We start from the raw sequence: 24,128 nt of genomic DNA on the forward strand, positions 1-24,128 counted from the left end.
CTTTGCTTAATTTCATCAGGAAAGGAAAAGGTGCAATTCCCCCCTGTGACAGGACTGTGCCAGGTTTATATAGCCTGGCCACAGTGCATACCAAGGGAACCTCCCACAGCCCTTGGGGTTCTGCCCCCTCATCATCTCTGCCCTCTTGTGGTTATAGGACTTCATTTCCCTGTGGAACACCATTTCCCTGCCATCTTCAGGCCGTGAGCCTGAAGATGGGACAAAAGCTAACCCAGGACCCAACATAGACCAGCAAAAAAAGTCTGCTTTCCTGGCACCCAGGGACTGTTTCAGGAGTGGGCAAGTGACCAGCACTAAGCCAACACCTCTCCTTGCTTTTGCTAAGGCAGGACTTTTGCTAAGGCAGTCACACAGCAGGCTCTTTTTATAGCAGTTGTTAAACTGGCAGAATGGAAGCTGGGAGCTGTTGGGGCTCCTTCCTGTGGGGAGAGCCTGCTGGGAATGTAGCCTCAGGCTATGACTGTAGGGTGGACCAGGACGCTTGCAATCTCCTGATGCAAAATGATACAAGGTTCCCAGAAAGGAGGACTAATGTGGACCTTTATCTTCAGTGGCTGAGAGTTCCTGAGCCTGGACTTTCAAGGAAGAACTTCTGGAGACTTGTCTAAGGAGGTGGTGAACAAGAAACTAGGGAGAAGAGAATTGCAAGAACAAAAGGCCAGGGCCCAAGCAGCCTCTCTTTCTCCTCTGCTGTCTATCTCCTGGCTCACTTTTGTGTCTATGGAGCCCAGGGAGAGAGAGGCATGAGGTCAATTCTTCTCTTATTAGCCCTTTCCCAAACTACTGGGCTCTCTTTTCGTTTTAGAACCTGGCCTTAGGGACTAAGGGGATTTTTTTTAATAGGGATAGGAATAGCCACAAAGGTCACCCGAAGTGAGAGAGAAGGACACTATGTGAATCAACTGAATCAACTGCATCTCTTACAGCACCAGTGCTCTCCAGCAGAGTGAAAAAGAACCAGCTGGGGTAGGGCTAGAACCAGAAAACCCTGGTTGTCTGTTTAGCTCCATAGACACTTCTTTTGCAGGTCCTTGGGAGAAAGCTGGGGCAGAGAGTACAGGGACACAGGATTCTGTAGTAGCTAAGCGTGAGACTTCAAGACCCTGACAAACACAGGTTCGAATCCCAGCTCCATCCCATGGCAGTTGGTTATAAAGATGCTGAAGGCCATCTGCTTGTGTTCAAATCTTGGCTCTGCTGCATTCCAGCTGTGTGACCCTAGGCAAATGGCTGCATCTCTCTGTGCTTTGGTTTCCCTAGCAGTATAATGGGGATAATTATAGTACTTGGTAACTGAGTTAACATGCATGGAGTGCTGAGAACTGGGACTGCTGACCACTCTTCTTTTATTTGGATTAGGTCTGAAAGCCTGTCTCTCTCTTTGCTGAGGGTCACTGCCCAGATGCAGTCCAAGAAAGAACTATGAGGCTGCTCTGGCTCCCCTCCCCTGTCCCACCTTCCTTCTCTTCCTCACTCCCTTTCTAAAATGCCAAGAGTGCAGGGAGTTCATGATGGCATCCCTGGGTCCTTTAAGGTGAGGTCTACTCAGCGCAGCATCCAGAGCAGCCACAGCTATCCCCACTCCCTGTTAGAGGTACACAGGAAGTCCAGTCCCTCTGGCCTATCTGCCACCAGCTGCTTCTCCACGTTTTGGCAAGGACACACGCTCAGATGCAGCAGCGAGGGCCTAGTTCCTGGGAATGGGGGCCTCATGGAAGGATGGGCTCCGGTTGGGGGAGTGGAGGGGAGGCATGTCATAAAGCGGCCTGGCAGGCAGCGGAACGTGGTCTCCGATAAACATCAACGATGTCAGATGGTCCTCTGAACTGCTCCTGAACTCTAAACATCTGGAAAAGGGCTCTGCTGTTCAACATCTAAGCGTTCCTTTTTTATTCCTTCTCTAAGCCCTTTAAGTACTTATCGGAGGGTGTGTGTGTCTACTGCTGCCACAGCCTCGGTCTGTTTATAGGACTGTTTACTCTGCTGTGCGCAGGCAAAAGTACCGTTGCCCTAGCAACGGCTGCCTGACGCAGGGTCTGCTCTGAGTGGCTGTATAAATATGGAATATTTGTACAGTATGGTCAGGGGTAAAGCACCCAGTGACTGAGGTGTGCATGCTATATAGAGTGTGCTCTTTCACTGTCACAGGAAAATTACGTCTTATAGAAAAGTGGATTTAAAGCAAATCTTAGGGACAGCATTTTAACTACAGCAGCAATAATACTGCAGGCCACCATGGTCCCATTTTCTGATAAAACACTGACACCTTTTTATGGATTTGGGAGGAAAGGAGGAAGCAATGCCAATAAATGTGCTGGACAGCCAAGGGAGACAGTCAGAGAGGAAAACTGAGGGGCCATCTGAGGTGTACATGCGCCAGCAACAGAGAGATTTTTCTCTCTCTCAAGTACTGAGCCAAAATTCTAAGTGGCAGTTTCTGGAGAGGTTCTAGCCTCCATGGAAAGAAACAGAAAAAACAGAAATATGGATGGAAAGCGGGTATTATTGTGATGGGCAGGCATTCCGCACACACGGCCCCTCTCACCTGAGCAAGTATGCACTTGCAGACTTGAATCCTCAGTTGGGCAATACTGGGTCAATACATTGCACCATTTTCCCTGACACTGTCTCACCTCTCCCCTTCCTCACACGTCGTGCCACGTGTCGCAACTGAACTTCCCATTTCCTAACTCTTAGCAAAAAGAAGGTTCATCTGTTTGACCACTTTGATCTTGTGAGACACGAAAGCTCCTGGGTACTGAGGTGAGGCAACAGGCTGTGAGAGGGGTGAGGTTTTCAGGGGTTAGCAGGTGGAGAATTTGCCATCACCCAAGCCCCCAGCAGAGAATGCAGCTGAACAAAGGTCTTCACAGCAGAGCTTAAGCCTGGGCTTGAGTATGTGGGACAAGAATGCCCAATGACAAAGCACTGTTGGGCACACAGTAGGTGTCTTGTCCACAGAGCTGGGATTTTTATCAGCACACAGGGCTCTCTAAACACTAGTCAATTTTTTATTTGAATACATCACTTCTTATGAACCAGGAAGACAAAGTTACTTTTTTTGGGTCCTAATGAAACCTCTGAGTGGGGCAAAAGGGGCTCAAAAATGGATTATCTCTGCATCTCCTCACTCTAGGCAAGAAATTGGCAGCTTCTGAACAGACTTCTTAGGATTGCACAAGCCACCGGATGATCTGGCTGTGATCTCACAGACATTCGGCCACTGCCAACTTTCTTTTCCCCCAAGGTTGGCTCCTTCCCAAGGTGCCAGAAGAGGCAAGTTGAATGAAGAAGCCACAATACAGTAGGATCTGGAACAGCGTTGAAGGGTTAAACAGACTGGTTATTTGCAAAGGGAAAATGACTTTCACCATCTCAGATCTGCCATTTATTGGGGAGTTAATAGTTTATAAACTATTTAAGGTTCATTTGCTTTTCATTTGGCTGGAGTAGCTTTTGCTAGTGTTTTTTTAAAGACATACTTGCCAGAAGCCACTGGGTCTTCTTGACTGTCCCTCCCTACCAAGAGGACCAATTTGGTTCCTCCCCCTGCAGATTCCCAACTTGTCCCAAGGAGGCTATGGAAAATATCTGTTTATATTTTGCTTCTGAGCTTCCCCCACTGCCCTGACCCTTGGCTGTGGGACTGTATGGCACATAGACCCAGCCTGGAGGTGAGCCCTTGACCAAAGCAAGGCTGATAAAATTCTTATTTGGAAGGACTGACCTGAAAACTGAAAGAGACACAGTTCCTCTCCTTTTGAGAATGCAAATACTAAGACTAGTATCACTAGTGAATCATCTTGACTATTAGGTGGAGATAGCTTCTCCCAAATGATGCTAACAGAAGGAAACTTAAGCTGAGATACAGATGGGAAAAAATTGGTTTTGTTTAAACCCTTGATCCACCCCTACCTGAAGCCAGTGTACTCCTTGGCCTTTCTAGTGTTGTGAATCAAGAAATTCTCTTTTTCAGTTAAGTTAGCATGAGTTGGGTTTCTATCACTTGCAACCAAAGATATTTTAACTACACCCAAAACAAAGGTGACCCAGTCACAGAAGGACCAAGCTGAGTGCCAAGTATTGCCTCACCTATATGTTGGGCACAGGTGTCACAATATTCTGCATACAAGGACTCGAAGCAGTGGCAACAGTAGGGCCTTCCCTCCTTCATGATGTAGCGCTGGCCACCCAGCACTGTCTCACACTCGAAGCAGCAAAAGTGTTTCATGTGCCAGTGCCGCCCCTCAGCTTCTGTGCATTCGTCTGCAAAGATGATCTGGAGATGGGGAAGCCAAATGGTCAGTGAGTGAGACACAGCCAGAAGAACATACTTTAAATGAAGAAAGCTATGGGGGTCCTGAACTAGAAGGGTAAGAAAGCAGATCCCACTTATAAATAAACAAAAATCCATATGTAAATATTTATTCTATATTTTTACATATACATATGCATATGTAAATATGTGGATTTACCGAGAGCATAATTAAACATGATTTCCGGCCTGGCCAGTGATTAACTTAATCACATTTAATAAGAGAAAGAACATTATACTCTGGCGAATATAAGGCAGGATAAAAAACTGACAGCTCACAGGTACATTGGACATACATATCTGCTTCATTTGGCCTGTACAAATTTTTTTTTAATGGAAAATATCATATTAACACTTGAAATCCTGGTTTCTCTTTCAAAAGCACAACATTTGCAATGCTCAGTGCACATTCCGACATGGAAATAATAAAATAGAGCTGAGAAGAGGGGCTGCTGTTTTTAAATGAGTGGCAAGTTCTCCAGTTTGTCCTTTTCTTCATCCTTCCCTATTGCGTTAAAATAAGTCACCTTCATTTATAATACCTGCCAGGCCCTAACAAGCTTTTGCATTTTCCCCCCAAAAAGAATTTAAAATTTCAAAGCACAGATTTCAAAACTTACTATAAAGCTACAGTAATCAAGCCAGTGTGGGACTAGCATAAGGCTGGGCATACACATGAATAGGAATCCAGATTTAAACTCATACATATATGGTCAATTAATTGTTGAAAAGGGGGCCAAGACCATTCCATGGGGAAAAGAATAGTCTTCTCAACAAATGGAGCTGGTACAACAGGAGAGCCTCATGTAAAATAATGAATTCAAATCCCTACCTCACATCATACATAAAAATGAACTCAAAAGGGATTAAAGAGCAAGGGGCAAAAAAAACAATAAAACTCTTAGAAGAAAACACAGGTGTAAATCTTTATGACCTTGAAGCAGGCAATGGGTTCTTAGATATGATGCTAAAAGCATAAACAACAAAAGTGAACTTCATAAAAATTAAAAACTTTATGCTTCAAAGGAGCATAAAGTTTTTAAGTGAAAATACAGCTATAGAATGAGAAAATATTTGCCAAACATTGAGTAAGTGAAAAATATAACTATAGAATGAGAGAAAATATTTGCCAATCATCTATCTGATAAGGGACTAGTATACAGAATATATACAAATCACTGTTACAATTCAATAATAAAGAGAAAAACAGGCCAGGACAGTGGCTCATGCTTGTGATCCCAGAGCTTTGAGAGGCTGAGGTGGGCAGATCACATGAGGCCAGAAGTTTGAGACCAGCCTCGCTAAATTGTGAAGCTTCATCTCTACAAGAAATACAAAAATTAGCTAGGCATGGTGGTGCATGCCTGTAATCCCAGCGATTCAGGATGCTTAGGCAGGAGAATCGCTTGAACCTAGGAGGTGGAGGCTACAGTGAGCCAAGATCATGCCACTGCACTCTAGCCTGGGTGACAGAGTGAGACTCTGTCTCAAAAAAAAGAGAGAGAGAAAACCCAATTGATTAAAAAGGTTGTCAAAAAATTCAAATTAAAAACAATTTCAGACATTTCTCTGAAAAACAAGATATAAAAACATCAAAGAAACACATGAAAAGATGCTGAACATTATTAGCTGTTGGGGAAATGTGAATCAAAACCTCAATATGATGTTACTTCATACCCATTACGATAATGATAATGGAAAAAAAACAGATAATAACAAGTATTAGTGAGAATGTGGAGAAATTGGAATCCTCATTCATTGATAGCAGGAATGTAAAATGTTGTAATTGTTTTGGAAGACAATATGGCATTCCCTCAAAAAGTTAAACTTTATTATTTATAAATTATCATACATATAAATTATCATAGAGACCCAGCAATTCCATTCCTGGGTATACACTTAAGAGAACTAAAAATATGTGTACACAAAAAAACTTGTATGTAAAAGTTCATAGCAGCATTGTTTAGTGTAGCCAAAAAACGGAAACAACTTAAATGTCCATCAACTGATAAATGACTAGACAAAATGTGATATATACACACACAATCGAATGTTATTCAGCCATGAAAAGGAATGAAGTACTTATATATACTACAATATGATTGACATTGAAAACATGCTAAATTAAAGAAACCAGACTCGAAAGGTCACATATTCTATGATTTCATTTACATGAAATATCCAGAACATGTAAATCCACCAAGATAGAGAATAGATTAGTAGTTGCCATAGTTGCCAGGGGCTATGGAAAGGGGGAAATGAGGAATGACTGCTACTGGACACAGAGTTTCTCTTTGGTTGATGAAAATGGTCTGGAATCAGCAGTGATGGCTGCACAGCTTTGTGAATATACTAAAATCCACAGAATTATATACTTTAAAAGGGTAAACCTTAATGCTATGCACATTATATCTCAATAAACAAAAATTTCAAAGCGTGTACTTCAATCATCATATTCTGTTTGCCATTAGACAATACAAAGTTGTATTCTAAACACCAATTTTCAGATGTGGAAACTGAGGCATGAAGGTCAAAAGGTGGCCTAGAACCAGAGAGTTGGACCTGAACTTAGTTTTCCAGCTATCTTTCTAGAGGGTCTCTCCGGAACATCACTGTTAGTGTCAGAATCCAAATTAGTTAAGTCTGATCAGCTTCCTCCTAGAGAGTCCCTTGTAGGTAGTTTATAAGAAAGAAATACCCATGTAACAGTAGGTTCTCTGGCTGAAACAGGGGAGTGTTACTCACTTCCCACGCTGCTATTTACAGGGAAAGATAGACCCAAAAAACTCCTTTGCACAGGAGGAAACCTCTGTCTAGGACTTTTACCAAAATGATTCCCATAAAAGTGGTCAGATTTAGAACATTCTTCTATCTGCTCCCAACGTATAAAGCTAAACCAGGCTTTCTATTCTGTCAGCTTACACGACAGGGTGTGCTTCTAGTAGGGACAGAATGCCAGGCAGGGCCTTGCGTTCTATCCTGATTTCTTACACAGGGTACTTGTCAGAGCATGGGGCATCCAGATGAGGTATCCATCTGCCTCCTGAATTTTCACTCAGAACTTCTATAAACTGTAGACAAATCAAATAATACTATCCATTTTCTTCTCTTTTCTAAACTTGCAGCACTGAATTTTGGAAAATGGAACAATTTTAAGATATAAGTGTTACTCCATTACTGATTATTCCATGAGATTAGGGTTAATACCTAAAGCTGCACAATGCATTTTTGTTTTGTTTTGTTTTTAAAGTACTGAACTTACTTGGGGCCAGTTATATGTCACTTGGGGATCTTCACAGATGTAGAAACTGCCTTCCCAACAGGAGGCTATGAGTCCCTCCAGACTCAGTAAAGTGGGCCACAACCCCAGACATTCTAGTAATGGGTGGGGCTTCTCTCCCTAAAGGGTTAATGCAAGAGAATGAAGTTGCCTATGGCTTTCTCCAGTGCAGAAAGCCAGAAGACCATGTGTTGGTTATGGTGCAACCAAGGGCTGGTGGGCAGGTAAACCTGCTGGAGTTTGCTCTAACCTCATCACAGGCTGCACAGCGCGGCTTCAGGCACTCAGCGTGGTGCCTGCCACAGTATATCTTCCCATCTTGGTAAAAGTAGATCAGATCCACCAGGAGCTCATTGCAGACAGTGCACACGAAGCACGGCGGGTGCCAGCAAACGCCGTGGCCAGCCCGTGACGCAAACACAGCGATATCTCCACCATTGATCTGGCCTCCACACTGCGAGGCAAACAGAAACATCAGTAGTCACACCAGCCCCCGTCTTCCAGTGCTGTGCATAAATGATCAAGGACAACCACCATTAGCTGGCTACTGAGTGCTTATGTTCAAAGTAGTCACTGCGCTTCCTGCTTTACATAGGCAGCAGGGCAGGTTTTTCTTGTCCTCCCTGAACTCTCCTTTCCTAAGGCCTACAAATAATATAGAGATAAAGTCACTGGGAGAATGAGGAATCACAAAGACAGGAAGAAAGAAAAGCTCTTTTAGCACAATAATGTACAGGGGCTCTGCAGGCAGGAGGCAAACCTGCACAGAGGAAAGCCTCATTATCTTTTAGATACTTGAAACTCCATGTGGAGACACAGCCAGGTTTAACACCAGGAGGAGTGTTTGGGGAGGGTAGAGTGGGGAGGGTGGGAGGACGGGGCTGGGAGGAGGTGGGGCCTACACTTTTAGATGGGAGAGAGGGTGGGTACGTAATAGCAGGCTCACCTTTAACTACCTTCTCTGTGTGCCTTTCAGGCAAGCTTTTAACCTGCTTCCTCTAATATCTTTTTACATAGTCTTGATTGACACAGCACCACTTCTAAGGCCAAACTATGGAAAGGGTTTCTTCCTATCCCTTCCCTACCTTCTCACTTATTTTCTCAAGTTCCCTCTTGATCTTGAATGAAACAAGGCAGAATCACTGGCCACCTATGCTTACAGTGGGGTTGGGACAAAAAGAATATGGTTTGAGGACCTCTGAGGGAAGAATAAAGTGTGGAAAGTGGGTCTAGGGAGATGCTCTTGCTGACCACGGCATGAGCCATGAGGTTCACAGGTTGAGGCTAGTACGAGGGTCCATAAGAGTGGCTGAGTGCAGGGGACAATGTCTAAAAAGCAGAGAAGCTCCCTTCAAATCTTTCCCATGCTATGGGTTGAAATGCATCTTAGAAAATAAAATGAAGACTTCATAAATAGTCTCTGGGAGCTCATCCATGTGTGTGACTGGACGAAAGAAAGGCATCATGTTATCCTTACCTTCTGTGATAATGTTAGCAGAGCTAAAGCATGCATACATAATCCTATTTAACCCTCGCAGAAGTCATCATTCATCCATTCTACAGATGACAAAACCAAGGAAAAGTATCATGGTCAAGGTCATCTGGAAGAAACATGACTCACACTTACGGAAGCTCTTTCTGCCTCCACACTCTTGGCACTATTCTACACAATTCTTGGGACCTGCCCACAAAATGCCCAACCTTCCTTCTCCCTTAAGTGAACTTAGCTTGTCTGCTTCCAGGAGACTGATCTGAGAGTGGCAAGGATTCCAGCTTGCCTGGACTGATCACAGTGAATCTCACACCACAACCATTGACCACCTGCACCTTAAAGGTGGGCTCCAGATATGCTTTCAAGAATGAAGATCCCATGGCCGAATCTCCAGTCAAGTCGCTCCCCCATCTTACATAACCGAACTTTCTCACTCTGCCCTTCTGAAATCTCAAAAAAGGGCCTCAGATGACATCTGCTTCCCTTGGGCAGCATCTCACCTCCTCTTTGTCTATCCAGTTAACATATCTTCAGCACTCAAGGGGTCTACGCAGAGCTTAAGGACAGATAGGAATGTTCAAAAAGCTGTAGGACTTAGAGAAGTGCCAGGAATGACAATCAGCACTGGAAAGCCTGTGGCAGCTGAGAGGCGGGGAAAGGTGTATTCCCACCCTGCAGTCTCTAAAACTCCTCTTCACCACACCCTGAGCACTCAGCAGGAGCAGAGGAGACAAGGAAATCCAGAATCTTGAGCTCAGTGAGGTCCCAGGGAGAATGCCTTTTCACTCCCCTAAACCCACTCTCACCTGTTCACAAACAGCTCCTGTCCACACGACTGGGAATGGCTTTATGCACTTCAATAAGGAACCCTCAAATCCCGGGAGAAGATCATTTACCTCCCCTTTAAATGGTTCTGGTTCTGGGATGATCCTGGGAGGGAGGCTTACCCTGGCCTGGGTCAACTCCATTTTCTTAAGGTCTACTTTTAAAATATACATCCATCATGTCGCTGCTCTGCTCAATCCTTCCAATGCCTCACCCGGAACTCTGACTTTATCTGCTGAATTCTCTCCCTTCACTCCCTCTGTCTCAGCCCATTGGCCAACTCACTGTTCCTTGAACATAACAGACACCCTCCTGTCTCAGGGCCTCTGAGCTGGCCATTCTTTCTGCCTTACATTCCCTCTGCCCTAAAGTCTGCATGACTCACTCCCTCTTGCACATCTGGTGCACATCTTTGCTCAGATGTTCTAAGTGGGGTCTTCCCTACCAACCTTCCTTAAAACTGCAGCCTCCCCACACATCCAGTAAATCCAAGTCTCCTTCATTGCTGTTTTTTTTTTTTTCTATTTTGTTGATTACATTTATTGTCTGACTTCCTCCCCTAGACTTATCCTTAGAAGGGTAAGATAAAGCTTTCCCATGTTTTATTCACTGCTGTATCTCAGGAACATAGCAGGCACGCAATAAAACAATTGTTGGATGAATGAACAAGTAAAAGAATGCCAGAACAATGCCTCTTCACTCCCCTGAATCCACGCTCACCTGTTCACAAATAGCTCCTGTCATGGTGACTGGGAAAGGCCTGACATTCCCGCGGCCCAAGTTTTCACGTTTCCTCTGGCTGCTGAAAAGCTTCAGCTCCCTCTTCTCTTCCTCATCCAGGGAGTTGCAATATCGAACCTGAATACACACAGACAGCATGGAAGAAGTCACCCTTGCTCCTTAAGATTCCTGAAGCCCATGTCTGAGTTTTCTCATTAAATGTGCTCTCATTTGGCTTTATAGCCTTCACCTGAACTTTAACCACAACAGCCTTGGAGAGATTTAAGGTGAGTCTCTACTAAGATCGCTGACAGCCAAAAGAGCTTACCGAAGGCTCTGAATTCTGGAGCCCAAGCCTTGGGCAGGCTAAAGGTTCCACGACTGTTCCTTATCCTGACTGCCTCACTCTGCTCACCATACTAAGATCAAATCATCTGGGGTGGCTCAGCTGCCAGGAAAGAGCTGAGAAGTTCTTCTAAACTGTAGGTACGATACTTTCATCTCCATGTGCCCATGCAAGTGATCCCTGACATCAAGAATGACTCTAAGTAGGTGAGCCAAAACTGGTGTCCACGTTTTGGTGTCTCACAGCTTCCATTCTCCCATTTCATTTTGGAAAAATAGGGAAACAAAGGTGTGAGTGTGAGGAGTTGGTACAGGCATCTTTGGTGCTACACAGAAGTCTCTACATGTTTATCTGTGTAGAGGGGGGAACAGCCTGCCTGCTAGGCTTCAGTTGAGTTGACTTGCAAGAGACATTTTCCTTCTTGTTAAATACAGAAACAGAATTAAGGGAGGAACATTAAAGATATTTGAATCCAGTCTCTCCCTTATTTATGCACATCTTGGGAATTGTGCCATATTCTTGTACTGTTATTTACTTGATGCTGTTTTTAATACTGACTCAGTTTTTTTGAAACTTAGATGCATTTATTTCAAAAGAAAGCATATTATGACTATAAATGGAAAGCTAATATCACCTGTAAAAAAACAGAAGCAACCTAAATAAAATGGGAACAGAACCATGTTGTTAGATTCTAGCTGGCCATTTTGCTTGCAGGAAATCCTAAAACAGAGATCCCTGATGCTCCTGCTTAAAAGTGGAGGCCAGTGTGAGTTAGAGAGATATGAGACACCTGCTAGCACTAAATTGAAATTTCCTCCTTGATGATTCAACCACTCTATCACATGGAATGAAATACAATTTAAAAGACAGTAACTCTCTCATTATGTGGTTTCATTTCATTTACTGCTATGTCCACATAAAACTCAGGGTCATGCATATAACACACTTTGGGGAACACGGTCCCAATCCCATCTCCTGTCATACTTTGGAGTAATCTGGACATCAGAAAGGTTAACTGAATTGCTCGGATGATTTGTCATACAGATGGTTGGAGGGAAACCTTTGAACTAGGACTGTCACATCCTAATTTGAAAAGCAGTACAGCTGTGTATATCAAAATTGTCTTATCTATGCAAAAAAAAAAGGTCAAATATTTACTTTAGAATCACAATCACCCTTTGTCCTCAAAAGGGCCATTTCAAATAGGCTAAATCTGCCCATTGGGTCACACACACTTAGTTCCCACCAACAGGACGTTGTAATTTGAATGGTGTGTCTTTTCATAAAAGCACAGTTAACCATAAACACAACAAACCACTAAAATCAGAGAAGAGCCAATCACTTCCCTCTATCAAATAAAAAGAGTAAAAGAAGAAAAAAAAAAAGAAGACTTCATGTAAATGTCCCAGAGAAAACTGCAGTGACCTGAACAGCCCAGAATATATGGTTACACCACTGACATTTTAGGGACATGCTTTCAAAGGAAGGCACACCCTTCCTGCTTGTAAAAACCCGCATTTTCACTTCCAAATTAGTTAACTGGGCATCCGGTTACAATGCTTGCTTTCAGCTTTAAAGGAAAACACATTGTTTATATTTGTTTTATGAAGTCTGAAAAAAGCAGCAGGAAAGAGAATCATAACTCTCTTTCTAGGGAATTCAGTTTTAAAGTTTTTGTCCTGCTTACTCAAATGTATTTCTGAAGCTCTCAAATTATCCTCTTTTCTCCTAATGTGGGAAGATAAGACTGAAAAGCACTCACTCATTTCCCCTGGGATGGAGCTGCTAGGATCCAGCTCGTGGGTGGGAGAGTTGGTAGAAAGCTGGTGTCCAGCTCTCTAAAGGGGCCATTTCTCCTATCGATTTAAAATTATATTCTTATTTTAAATGCAGTCAGAGTCAAGTAGACAGTTCAGTTCTGTAGGATTACTATCTTTAAAAACCAGATACCTGAAAATGAATTTCTAGCTTATAAACTGATTCCCTTCCAGCATGATGATCTTTTAAAATCATGTTTACAAAGTTCTCTTTATGATCAATCAGATTTCAAGCATAAGAAATGCCCACTTACAGTGCCATGTTTCTGGGTTCAGAAAAAAGGACCGTCTGCTAGTCTACACTTTCAAGAGTACAAAGAACGACCTTGGCAAGTCAGACTTCACCAAGACAAAACCACAGATCTTCAGAGCTACAAATCTGAACATGTAACTTCTCCTGCAGCGTGGTGTGGAAAACATGCACACTCATTTAATATGAAATGATGCTGAAAATTCAAGAGAGTCACAAAGTTTTTGTAGGGCATGAAGTGGTCCGGGGGATCTCAATCATCTCCCCAACATACACAGGCAACCCATGTGGCATATTCTTCAAGTAAGAAAACTTGGAATCATAGCTTTCAAATTTTAGTGCTCCCTGGTTACCCCCAAATAGCTAGTAGTGCCAGGCACAGAGGCCAATCCCATTCATAATGAGATTCTGCTTTTTTAATAATACTCGCTAGAAGTAAATAGTTGGCCAGTTTATTTCGGCTCTAATTAAGGAAGCTAAAACCTAAAATAAGTTGCCAGAGTTCTTCTTTGGCTATCTCATTGATCACAGATTATAAAAAAGGTAATAATTCATAGAAAATTCTAAGAAAATTCTGCATAAGCCCCCTCTAGCCCCTTACCTCATTGTCATGTGGTGGCAGCTGGTGTAGTAGCTGCTTGATTCGCAGTTTCTCTCCAGGACTGTTGACATAAGGGACTTTCTCTTCTGGGAGACAGCTATAGTACTGGTGAACCTGAAGGACAGAACGCATACAGATGACTTGCCCGTTACTCAAACCACGTGCCTATTCCCACTTACTGGGAAGATGGTGCCCCCAGCAGGATGCAACTGACTTCTGAAGTCCCGACCCTTTATGAAAGTCAACAGCAGATGAGTTTCCTATGGTAAGCAGAGAAATTCATCCTTAAAGCAAGAGTCAGGCAAATCATACATTCCCTCTCTCTGTGAGGGAAAAACAAAGCCAGTCAATTTTCCTAGAAACAGAGAATTCAGCAAACATGCTGGTGAACCAGAGGGTAGGGCTTTCTCGGCAGACTCCCCTGAGAGCTGGCTTTACCATTTTCTCTGTTAGTCTCCAGCATGTGACGTGCCTCCCTAGCCAAAGGGATATGTCAGCACCTGCCTCGGCAATGAAGTCAAAGCCAGTCTTTGGCACTCGGCAAACCCCTAGGTACCTCAGCCTCCACCTACATTTAAAGCCCTCCAGGTTTCAAGCCTTTTGTAAGGCAGGCAGCAACTGACATCCATCAGAAATAGACTCACTAAATCTGGGATGCAGAGCGTGTAATTAAAAATTGTCATTAACATGAGGATTTTTGCACACCCTAGAACATTCCTATTTACGACTGTTAGGACATATTCTTGTACTTTATGAGGCTCATTGAACCCTAACAACAACTGGGGAAAGCACCAAGCAGCTAATTTTGCCTGAGAAAAGAAAAAAGACATTCTACCATTCAGCCACATGCAAAACTAGGAAAAGAAAAAGCTGGCTAATACAGAAGGTTTGTCATATGGGAGAGGCATAAAAAAAATCCCACAAGCCCAGATGACATCATGGAAAATATTCTCAAGTATCTCCTATTTAGCAACATGATCACCTTTTGTGAAACAAGGCATTCATTCAACAAATGGAGAAGGTGGAAGACTGGGGGCTCCGAATTCATCATATTTGGACAGGCATGGTGGCTCACGCCTGTAATCCCAGCACCTTGGGAGGCTGAGGCGGGTGGTTCACCTGAGGGCAGGAGTTTGGGACCAGCCTGGCCAACAAGGTGAAGCCCTGTCTCTATTAAAAGTACAAAAATTAGCCCAGCCTGGTGGTGTATGCCTGTAATCCCAGCTACTCTGAAGGCTACAGCAGAAGAACTGCTTGAACCTGGGAGGCAGAGGTTGCAGTGAGCTGAAATCGTACCACTGCACTCCAGCCTGGGCTACAGAGTTAAACTCTGTCTTACCAAAAAAACAAAAACAAAAACAAAAAACAAACAAACAAACAAACAAAACCCATCAACCAAATAAAATAAAAACAAATTCATCATATTTGTTACATTCTACAAACTTGGTCTAATTCCTTTGCATTTAAGGATCTGTGGGTATGAACACACGTTTTGGGAATGCTGGGATGAAGAGTTGCGAAAGCTCTACTTTAGTCTCCAGAAACTAAGTCATAAATGTTAGAAGAAGGGGTAAAAAGGCTTTGTAATGACGAGGCCTTAAAAAATGTGAAAGCTATCTTTATTTTCATAACTAACGATGGTAACCATTCACCATCATGAGCCTATCATCCTTTTAATCAAATCCCAGAGGCAACTATAAAAAGAATTCTTGTCCTAGACTAGCTAGATTCCCAAAGGCAGGGGCTATATAGCCCCTCCCTACAGGCAGCTGGCAGAGAGCTATGTGCAGGGACAGGAATGAATGGCTCCGGGTTTCGAAGGCACCTCACCAGTACTCTCTGAGAAGAAGCAAAAGCCCAGATCACTAGTTAGCTTGGGATTAGAAGCTGGCAATTTGCCTATCAGAGACTGGCACAGCAATCCATCCTCAGAAGAGTCCCTGTGCCATACGCCTCATCAGCCAAAGGTCAGGTATAAAAAAGCAGGCCTAGTCTCGTGTCTTGGGGAATGGGCTTTGACTCCCAAGTCAGAAGATCGCTTGTAGAAAGGCCTGGTTCTAACATTACTTTGTCATTCTCACAATTCCCATTGTCGTTATAGAACATTAGGGAGAATTGCTAATATGAGATAAATTACTGTGGATGCTTGAAAATGCAGAGTCTAGTTGCAGTTCCACTGACCCTCCTCTTAATCACCTCTAATTACTCACACACTCCCTGTCCATTGCCTAGAGCAGTCAGGCCTGAGAGCCCTTTTGAACCTGTACTTTGAACCAAGCCCTTTTTGATACTAAGGCTGGCCCAAGTTGGAATTTTCCTTGCACCCTCTACAGCATGGCTTGTGGATCTGAACCCTGAGTCAAGGTTCTGTTGTTTCCTATCTCTGGGTTCCTGAGCAAGTTATGTGGCTGTTCAAAATACTCATCATAAGAGTGTGATGATTAAATGAGAGTGTAGGCAAAGCATGTAGCTCTCAATGACAATAAATAACATGAATACATGACAATGGTTACACTATCAAGCCTGACCTATCCTATATGGAACAATCCAGATGCTTCTTGGACAAGGTCTTGCTCTGCCACTCAGGCTGGAGTGCAGTGGCGCGATCATGGCTCCCTGTAGCCTTGACCTCTTGAGCTTAAGCAATCTTCCCACCTCAGACTAGCTAGAACTACTGGGACATGCCACATGCCTGGCTAATTTTTAAAATTTTTTTGTAGAGGCAGAGTCTTGCCATGTTGACCAGGCTGGTCTCGAACTCCTGGGCTCAAGTGATTCTCCTGCCTTGGCCTTCCAAAATGCTGGGATTACTGATGTGAGCCACTGCATCAGGCCCACTTTTGGATGTGTAGCAACATTGCTGGCTTGTGGAGTGAGACCAAACCCTGAAGCCACTTAGATTAGTCAAAGCAAGAAAAATAGGCTGCAAGGAATACAATGGTATTAAAACTAGTTTGACTTCAGGGGGAAAATGACAAATTGTTATAAAGGTGTGCTTTTTTTTTTTTTTCTTAAAGAAACCTTGCCATGTATATAATAGGGTCTCATGAAGAAAGAGAATGTGCCACTGGAAGGTGACTGTACCAAGTTTCTGTTCTCTCTGAGCCCAGTGGCCTCTTACCTCTGCTCTCTTCCTGCAGATCTGCTTCTCACCTTCTGAAAGGTTAAGGTTTCCCAAAGCACTTGAGTTTGCACAGCATGAGTTCAACGGCCTGCCCTAGAGAGACTTGCTTTTCTCGATTGCAAATTCCCCAGAGAAGGTTCCTGATTACCCCGTCTTAGGCAGCGTCCAGATTCAGAAATGAGATTAAAGACATTCAGAATACTTTGAAGACTGGAGAATAAATGAACCCCAATGTAACGTGACTGAGTGAAGGTGAAGTGATAGAGAACACTGCAGAAATTTAGGAGTAAATAAGTTCCTTGGTGTGCTGAGATCCATCCTAAAGACTGAATTCTGAAGTCAACAGAGGCAGTGACTACTCTTTGGGAACACAGCTCTATCTTTCCTGGACATCTTTTGTCACCTTTTATAATTCAAGCCTACTGATAACTACTCAAAATTATTCCAATAATTCCTCAAATATAGAATGTGCTAGAATATCTGCTCACAAGCAACTAATAATTTGATGGATGACTTAAGAACTTATCTACGTAGCAAGACGCTCCATTTCTAAAATAAATCAGTTAATATTAATTAACAGCCTACCAAATCGTTCCCATGCCACATGGTAGGTGATGTGGCTTGCTCTGAGGAAGGAAAATGAATTAGTCCTTTCAGGACTTTCAATCCTCTTCAAAGCCCATAGAAGTCCAGGTAAAAAACGCATTCCTCTAATGTTAGCTTTGCATCTCCTCCTGGTGTTTAGATGCTGGACTTTTGAAGGTTCCATCAAGCAAAGGGGATTAACAGTTGGACAGGAGTGAGGGAGAAACAGCTCTCCTCAGTTCTCTGGCTGGATACAGGAAGGCTGCCTGCATTTTCCTCTGGCATCCTTCAAAATAAAACTACTGCATAGCCCAAAACAAACACCAAGCAAACCAAGGGTAATGGGAAAATACTGAGTATACTTTCTGGCAATACACAAATTAAATTTGGCACAATTCCTGAAAATCCTGCAGATTGTTCATTTTAGTCCAAACATGTTTCACTTGTTCATTTTTTTGGAGTAAGTAAGCAAATCCAATAGAACTTTGTCAATGATGATCATTACCAAGCTATTACCCATTATGCTGATAACCGTATTTTTCATCCTGTGTGTACTGAGCATGTTTCTTCAAAAGCACGTCTGTTGAATGTGCTAAAACTCTGTTCCATTTAGATATTCCCAGATAAAGGTGTCCTGTGATTCCACCCTGGCTCTACTTTTCCCCTAAACAAAAGCATTTTGAACACAATAAACTGGCTTATTAAAATGAAATCGCTGAAGGCTTTTATTTAAGGTGTAACTCTGCAACAGGAAAGGTTTGGCAGCAACTTCGGTGTGTGTCAGACAGATCGCAAGTGCTTTAGTCAGTGCGCAAATAAAATCTACAAAGCAAAGCTTCGCCCAGCTGGAAAGATGAGGCATGTTGGAAGGAACTGCACATTTGATAGCATTTCTGCCTGGGCAGAAAGATGGGGGCTGGAGAATCAATGACTCTGTATTTGGGAGAAAAGCATACTAAAAGTAAGCTGATTTTTTTTAAAAGAAGTGTGCAAAACACTTTATTTAGAGCAATGGTTCTCAAACTATAGCTTGCATCAGAATCATCTGGAAGGCTTGTTAAACGAGAGATTTCTAATTTTGTAGGCCTGGGGTGGGGACCTATAATTTGCATTTCTAACTCCTCTTCGGGTCCTGCTGTTAGTCCAGGGACCACACTTTGAGTTTTAGAACTGTCTACTGTTTTCCATCAACAATCAACCTTATGCAGTTGCCAGGCCAACGGTAGGATTCCCATTTTCATCAAGAAATCTAGGAAGCCCAGAAAAGGAGAGAGAACTTGTTGGACCTCATCCAATTTTTTTTTTTTTTTTGAGACAGAGTCTCGCTCGATCACCAGGCTGGAGTGCAGTGGCGCAATCCTGGCTCACTGCAACTTTCGTTTTCTGGTTTCAAGCAATTCTCCTGCCTCAGCCTCCCAAGTAGCTGGGACTACAGGCACACACCAACACACCTGGCTAATTTTTTGTACTTTTAGTAGAGACGGGGTTTCACCATATTGGCCAGGATGGTCTCGATCTCTTGACCTCGTGATCCGCCCACCTCGGCCTACCAAAGTGCTGGGATTACAGGTGTGAGAAACCACGCCCAGCCGACCTCACCCAGTTTTTCAGGTGTCTCCTTCCATATCTAGATATAAGATTCAGGAGGGGATTCCACCAGCTCTGGCAAGAAGAAATCCTAAGGGCAAAATGCTCACATTTTTGGGTGGCAACATTTTCCATATCAAAAGCATCCTTATTTTTTTAGAGCAGGAACCCACAAAGAAGAAGTTAGACTTTCTTGACCGATTTCAGAATCAACTGTTCTTCACCATCTAGATGGGGAGGGGAGTTCAATCTTCTGGCTTCCCTGGGCCACACTGGAAGAAGAAGAGCTGTCTTGGGCCACACATAAAATACACTAACACTAATGATAGCTGCTGACCTTAAAAAAAAATCCCCCCAAAAATCTCATGATGTTTTACGAAAGTTTATGAATTTGTGTTGGGCTGTATTCAAAACTGTCCCAGGTTGAATGGGGCCTGTGGAGCATCGATTAGACAAGCCTGATCTGAATGAAGGAAGGGGTCAAAGAACTGTTGACTTATTGAGTGACCCTAAGGCTTGAAGTGTTTTAATATACAGTATTTCATAAACTTTTCCCACACCATGGAGGTGGGTATTTCACACTCAACAGACTGAATAACACATAGTTAAAAAGTGACAGAGCCACCTTTGAGCTTGACTTCCCCATCCTCTCCTTCTGTTCTCCTTTATCAAGAAATAAAGAGACTGAAGAGACTGGCAGATGGATGGGAAAGAAGGAAGAAAAAGCCAAACCATATCCAGATACAGTAGATTCCCAATAGGTCTGCATGGCTGACCACAGAAACGATGAACACATTTTCCTTTGGTATTCTTCAGGACATAACCAACACACGTCTCCCAAATAAGGCCAAAATGAACTGACAATAAACGAAAAATCTTCAAATTACACTGTCTTTCCACAACACCATGGCACGATGGTATAAGGGAGCTTTGACAGAGAAGGTTTCCCACCTATATCTATTTTTTCCTTCCTTAACAAGAATACCTCCATTTTACTGACAGCATCAATATACTCAGCTAAGAATGATATTTCTGCACCTCCTTAGTGGCTACATGTGGCCATATATATTCTGGTCAATGACATGGAAGGGTGTGACTTCTGGGAGAGCTCTTTTAAAGTAGGCCAGGCGATTGTTAGCCAGGACCTTTTTTTTTGCCCATTCCCCCATCTTTCACCTTCTTGTCTAGAATATAAACACAATGGCTAGACCTCCAGCAGCCATCTTGTGCCATGAAGTAACCTTACAAATGTGAATGGAAGCTGTAACCTGAGGATAGTAGGACAGAAAGTTATGAGCCTGAACTTTAAAATCCTTTTATTTTTATACTATGGAGCCACCAGACCAACCCTGGATTGCCTCTTTCTGAACTTCTTTTATGAGTGCAAGAAATAAACTGTTTCTTTATATACAGTCTCTGTTGCTAGGAATGAATGCAATTCCTAAATGATGCAGCAGTGGGTTTCGAACAGTAGCATACTTTACAATCATCTGAGGCCTTTATTAAAGATGACTGCCATTTTCATCCCTCTGGGCTGAAAAGGAAGCCAGAACTGTGCACTCTTAACAAACACCTCACACCACACCAGAAGAAACACTAGTTTAAGGAAAAGACAAACACAACCGCAAAGTAAAGGCCAATCCTCCTGAAGTGTAATCTCAGATATGAGCTGACACATTCAGAAGGTTTTATGAAAATCCAACTTAACTCAGGGACTAATTCGAATACTGGGCCTTTATTTCCTGATTCCCCCTCACCTGCAGTTTGAGAAGCTTGGAATCTTGTTTAATCTACCTCAATTTGGGGAGGTAATATCTAAAATGCACCTGAGCATCTCAGAAGGCAGGTTGTACGGAGAAGGGAAAGACATTGCCTGTGTTTGCTGCACGTGGTGGTTTTTAAAAAAGTACACAGTGGTTCCCAAATGGGGACCTGGGGGACCATCAGGTAGCATTACAGCTGTGAGCAAATAGGGATGGGCTGCTTGTGAGGGTCCCTGTGTTCATTTTGCACCTATTCGCCAGAATTTCATTACCCAAGCAATAGGAGAAAAGTGCCATTAAGTGGCATTTAAGAGGTGAAATTGTACCAAGTTTGGCTCCTTCCCTTTTCTCCTGGAGACCCACATTATAATTTTAATTGGTTTACTCAGGAAGCAATTTAGAAAACAACAGTCTAATGCCTAATGCCTAAACAATGTCTCTATCATGTTAAACTCCCCGAGGATTAGGATCAAAATCAGAAATAAAAGCGTATTTGCAGTATTTTCAAAGAACAATTTTTCAAAGACGACTTTCTTTTGTTCATACTTGATGTCTAATTCAACAGCAATTCTTGTTGAATGTAGGTTCAAAACATACGCAGAATCCAGTCATTTTCTACCACCCCTGCATGACCAGTCTAGCCATGACTAAGTGCTCGCCTGAGCTATTGCTGCGGCTGCTTCTGGACCCAGCTTTCATCTTTGTGCCTCTGCAGTTGAGTCTCCATTCAGCAGCAATAACAACTCTATTGGAATATAAATGAGGGTGTGTCACTGCTCTGCTCAAAACCCTGGATGGTCTGGGTGCAGTGGCTCATGCCTGTAATCCCAGCACATTGGGAGGCTGAGGCAGGATGATTGCCTGAGCCCAGCAATTTGAGACTGACCTGTGAAACATAGGTAGACCATGCCTCTACAAACATTTAAAAAAAAAAAAAAAAAGCCAGCCTGTGGTGGTGCACACCTGTGGTCCCAGCTACTCTGGAGGCTGAGCTGGGAGGATCGCTTGAGCCTGGGAGGTTGAGACTGCAGTGAGTGGCAATTGCGCCATTGCACTCCAGCCTGGGTGACAGAGATTCGATCTCAAAAACAAAAAAAACCCCAAAAACTTAAAACCCTCAAAAACAACCTTGGATGATCTCCCACACCTCTATGATGCAAAGCCAGTCTTCACTATAACACTATGACCCTGCCTCCTTATAATCTGGCTGACTGTGTCTCTTACCATATTCCTTTTGATCAGATCTTTTGCTCACAATGACCTCCTTGCTGTTTTTTTCACCTCATGGCCTTTACACCAGCCATTCCCTCTGCCTGAAAGGTTCTCCCCTCAGGTGCTTACACGGTGTCATCCTCTTTTCTTCCAGTTTTTGCTCAATGGTCACCTTAGTTGCCTTCCCTGACTATCCTAATAAATTGGCACCTCTATCCCTTATTCTCCAGCCTATTACTTCTCAACTGGGGGTAACAATACCCTCCAAGAGATATTTGACAACATCTACATCTACAGATGTTTTTTGTTATTTCAACTTGGGGAGGGGGTTGCTATTAGCATATATAGTGGGTAGAGGCCAGGGACGCTGATAAACTTCCTGCAATGCATGGATCAGCCCCCACAGCAAATGATGATCCCCGTCAAAATGCCAACAGTGCTAAAACTGTCAAACTCTTAATCTGCTTTTTGTCAAAGAACTTATCAGTGCTGACAAATGATCTATTTGTTCATTGTCTTTCTCTTCCCTCTAGAATGTGAGTACTTGGGATTGTGTTTGCTATATACCCCCAGAAGAGGGTCTGGCATGTACTAGGTACTCAGTAAGTGTTTGTTGAATGGATGCATGCTGTATTCAAACCTTATCTTTCTAGCGGTCTGGCTTATTAGAGGATCTAGACGAACACATACAGCAAGAGAATACACAAGTGAGGTTTCAAGAGGAACCAGAGTAAAACTCATTAAGCTTCTCTTTCATTTCATCAAAGCACTTGCTTTTTCACCAAAGATTAGTGCTGTGGGGTGGGTGGAGGAGATGCTAAGTGAAGGATGTATGGAATAACTGTCAAGGTACTGTTTATTTCAGAGGAAGTGGCAAAAGCAACACCCATTTGTATTTGAAGCCAGAGAATTTCTTTCAAGTTCAGTTAACTTTGTTTGAACAAATTAAGGAAAATAATTATGTTATGCCCTAAGCCGGTACTATAATTCAAAATCAATGAGTTGCTTTGCTTCTGTGCCTGTTAGCTCTCACGTGCCCACTCTTTCCAATCCTGTTAGTTTATTATTTTATTTAGAATATTAAACATCAATGTTTAGTTAGAAAATACTTTCCATTGAGTGTGGAGCATTATCTGACATTTATTTTATCTTGCCTTAAAGAAAAGGTTGCAGAAATGGAAGAACTTGGGGTTTGAACATTTTCTACTTAAGCTACAATTAAATTTAACACTCCCTCACCCCAATTTCACCAAAACATCCTTTGCAGATTGTGTACACATTTGCATATATGCCCTATTAAAAATTCCCCCAACAGTTGCTTACTTTTTTTGACAACAGTTTTTTCAGTATTGCCTTTTATTAAAAAACCAGGATAGCAGTTTCCTATAGGGGTTATGTGTTTGGACTCTGGAGTGAGATTGTTTGGGTTCAAATACTGGATTTAACACCATCTGCATGTAGTTGGGCAAGTTACTTTATCTCTTGTAGAAAGTTAATATCTCCATCTGTAAAATGGGGACAATAATATCTATCTTGAAGCATTAATAAGAGGCTCAAATGGTATCATGTAACTAGTAGAGAGAGGCACAGGCTGAAGGCTCTATATTTCTTGGCTTTGAAGCAGTCTAATGCATAATTCATAAATGTCTATGTTATAAACAGAATTGTATACCCGCTGTGATTCACATGTCAAATCCCTAACCCCTATATGTGATTAAATTTGCAGATAGGGCCTTTAAGGAGGTAATTAAGGTTAAATGAGGTCATAAGCCTGGGGCCTATTCAATAAGACTGGGGTCCTTGTAAGAAGAGGAAGAGAGGAAGAGATAACCAGCAGCGTGCACACAGAAAAGGCCATCTGCAAGCCAGGAAGAAGAAGCCTCAGCAGAAATCAACGTTGCTGACACCTTGATCCTGAGCTTTTGGACTCCAGAACTGTGAGAAAATAAATTTCTGTTGTTTAAGCCACCTAGTCTGTGGTATTCTTGTCTGTTATCTGTGACACATAAGCCTAAGGAACTGTTGAGTGCTTGTGGGGAAAGAACACACACATGAATAAGAAACCACCCCTAAGTGGAAAGAGGTTATATTTGGCAGAGGGTATAAGTCAGGTACTGATTTGCAGCATTTGCCAATTTCCATAGGGTATGTGATCCCAATATGATCCACATTCAAGCCTCCAGTGTGATG

The 24,128-nt window shown here is 42.8% G+C and overlaps 1 protein-coding gene across 2 annotated transcripts in view; it reads right to left on the reverse strand.

Moving 5' to 3' along the window:
* Positions 1-24,128, reverse strand: part of PRICKLE2 (prickle planar cell polarity protein 2) — a 137,660-nt gene that overhangs the window by 56,045 nt on the left and 57,487 nt on the right. For both annotated transcript variants that reach the window (XM_012469562.2, XM_012469568.2), the window contains exons 3-6: positions 13,668-13,781; positions 10,654-10,791; positions 7,867-8,070; positions 4,114-4,300 (exon numbers count right to left, since the gene is read on the reverse strand). In XM_012469562.2, coding sequence (XP_012324985.1) covers positions 4,114-4,300; positions 7,867-8,070; positions 10,654-10,791; positions 13,668-13,781 — 643 coding nt within the window. The remainder of the gene's footprint in view (positions 1-4,113; positions 4,301-7,866; positions 8,071-10,653; positions 10,792-13,667; positions 13,782-24,128) is intronic.

Source organism: Aotus nancymaae, unplaced genomic scaffold, assembly GCF_030222135.1.
Source record: "Aotus nancymaae isolate 86718 unplaced genomic scaffold, 86718_ANA_hifiasm-v0.15.2.pri h1tg000067l, whole genome shotgun sequence".
Lineage (NCBI taxonomy): Eukaryota > Metazoa > Chordata > Mammalia > Primates > Aotidae > Aotus > Aotus nancymaae.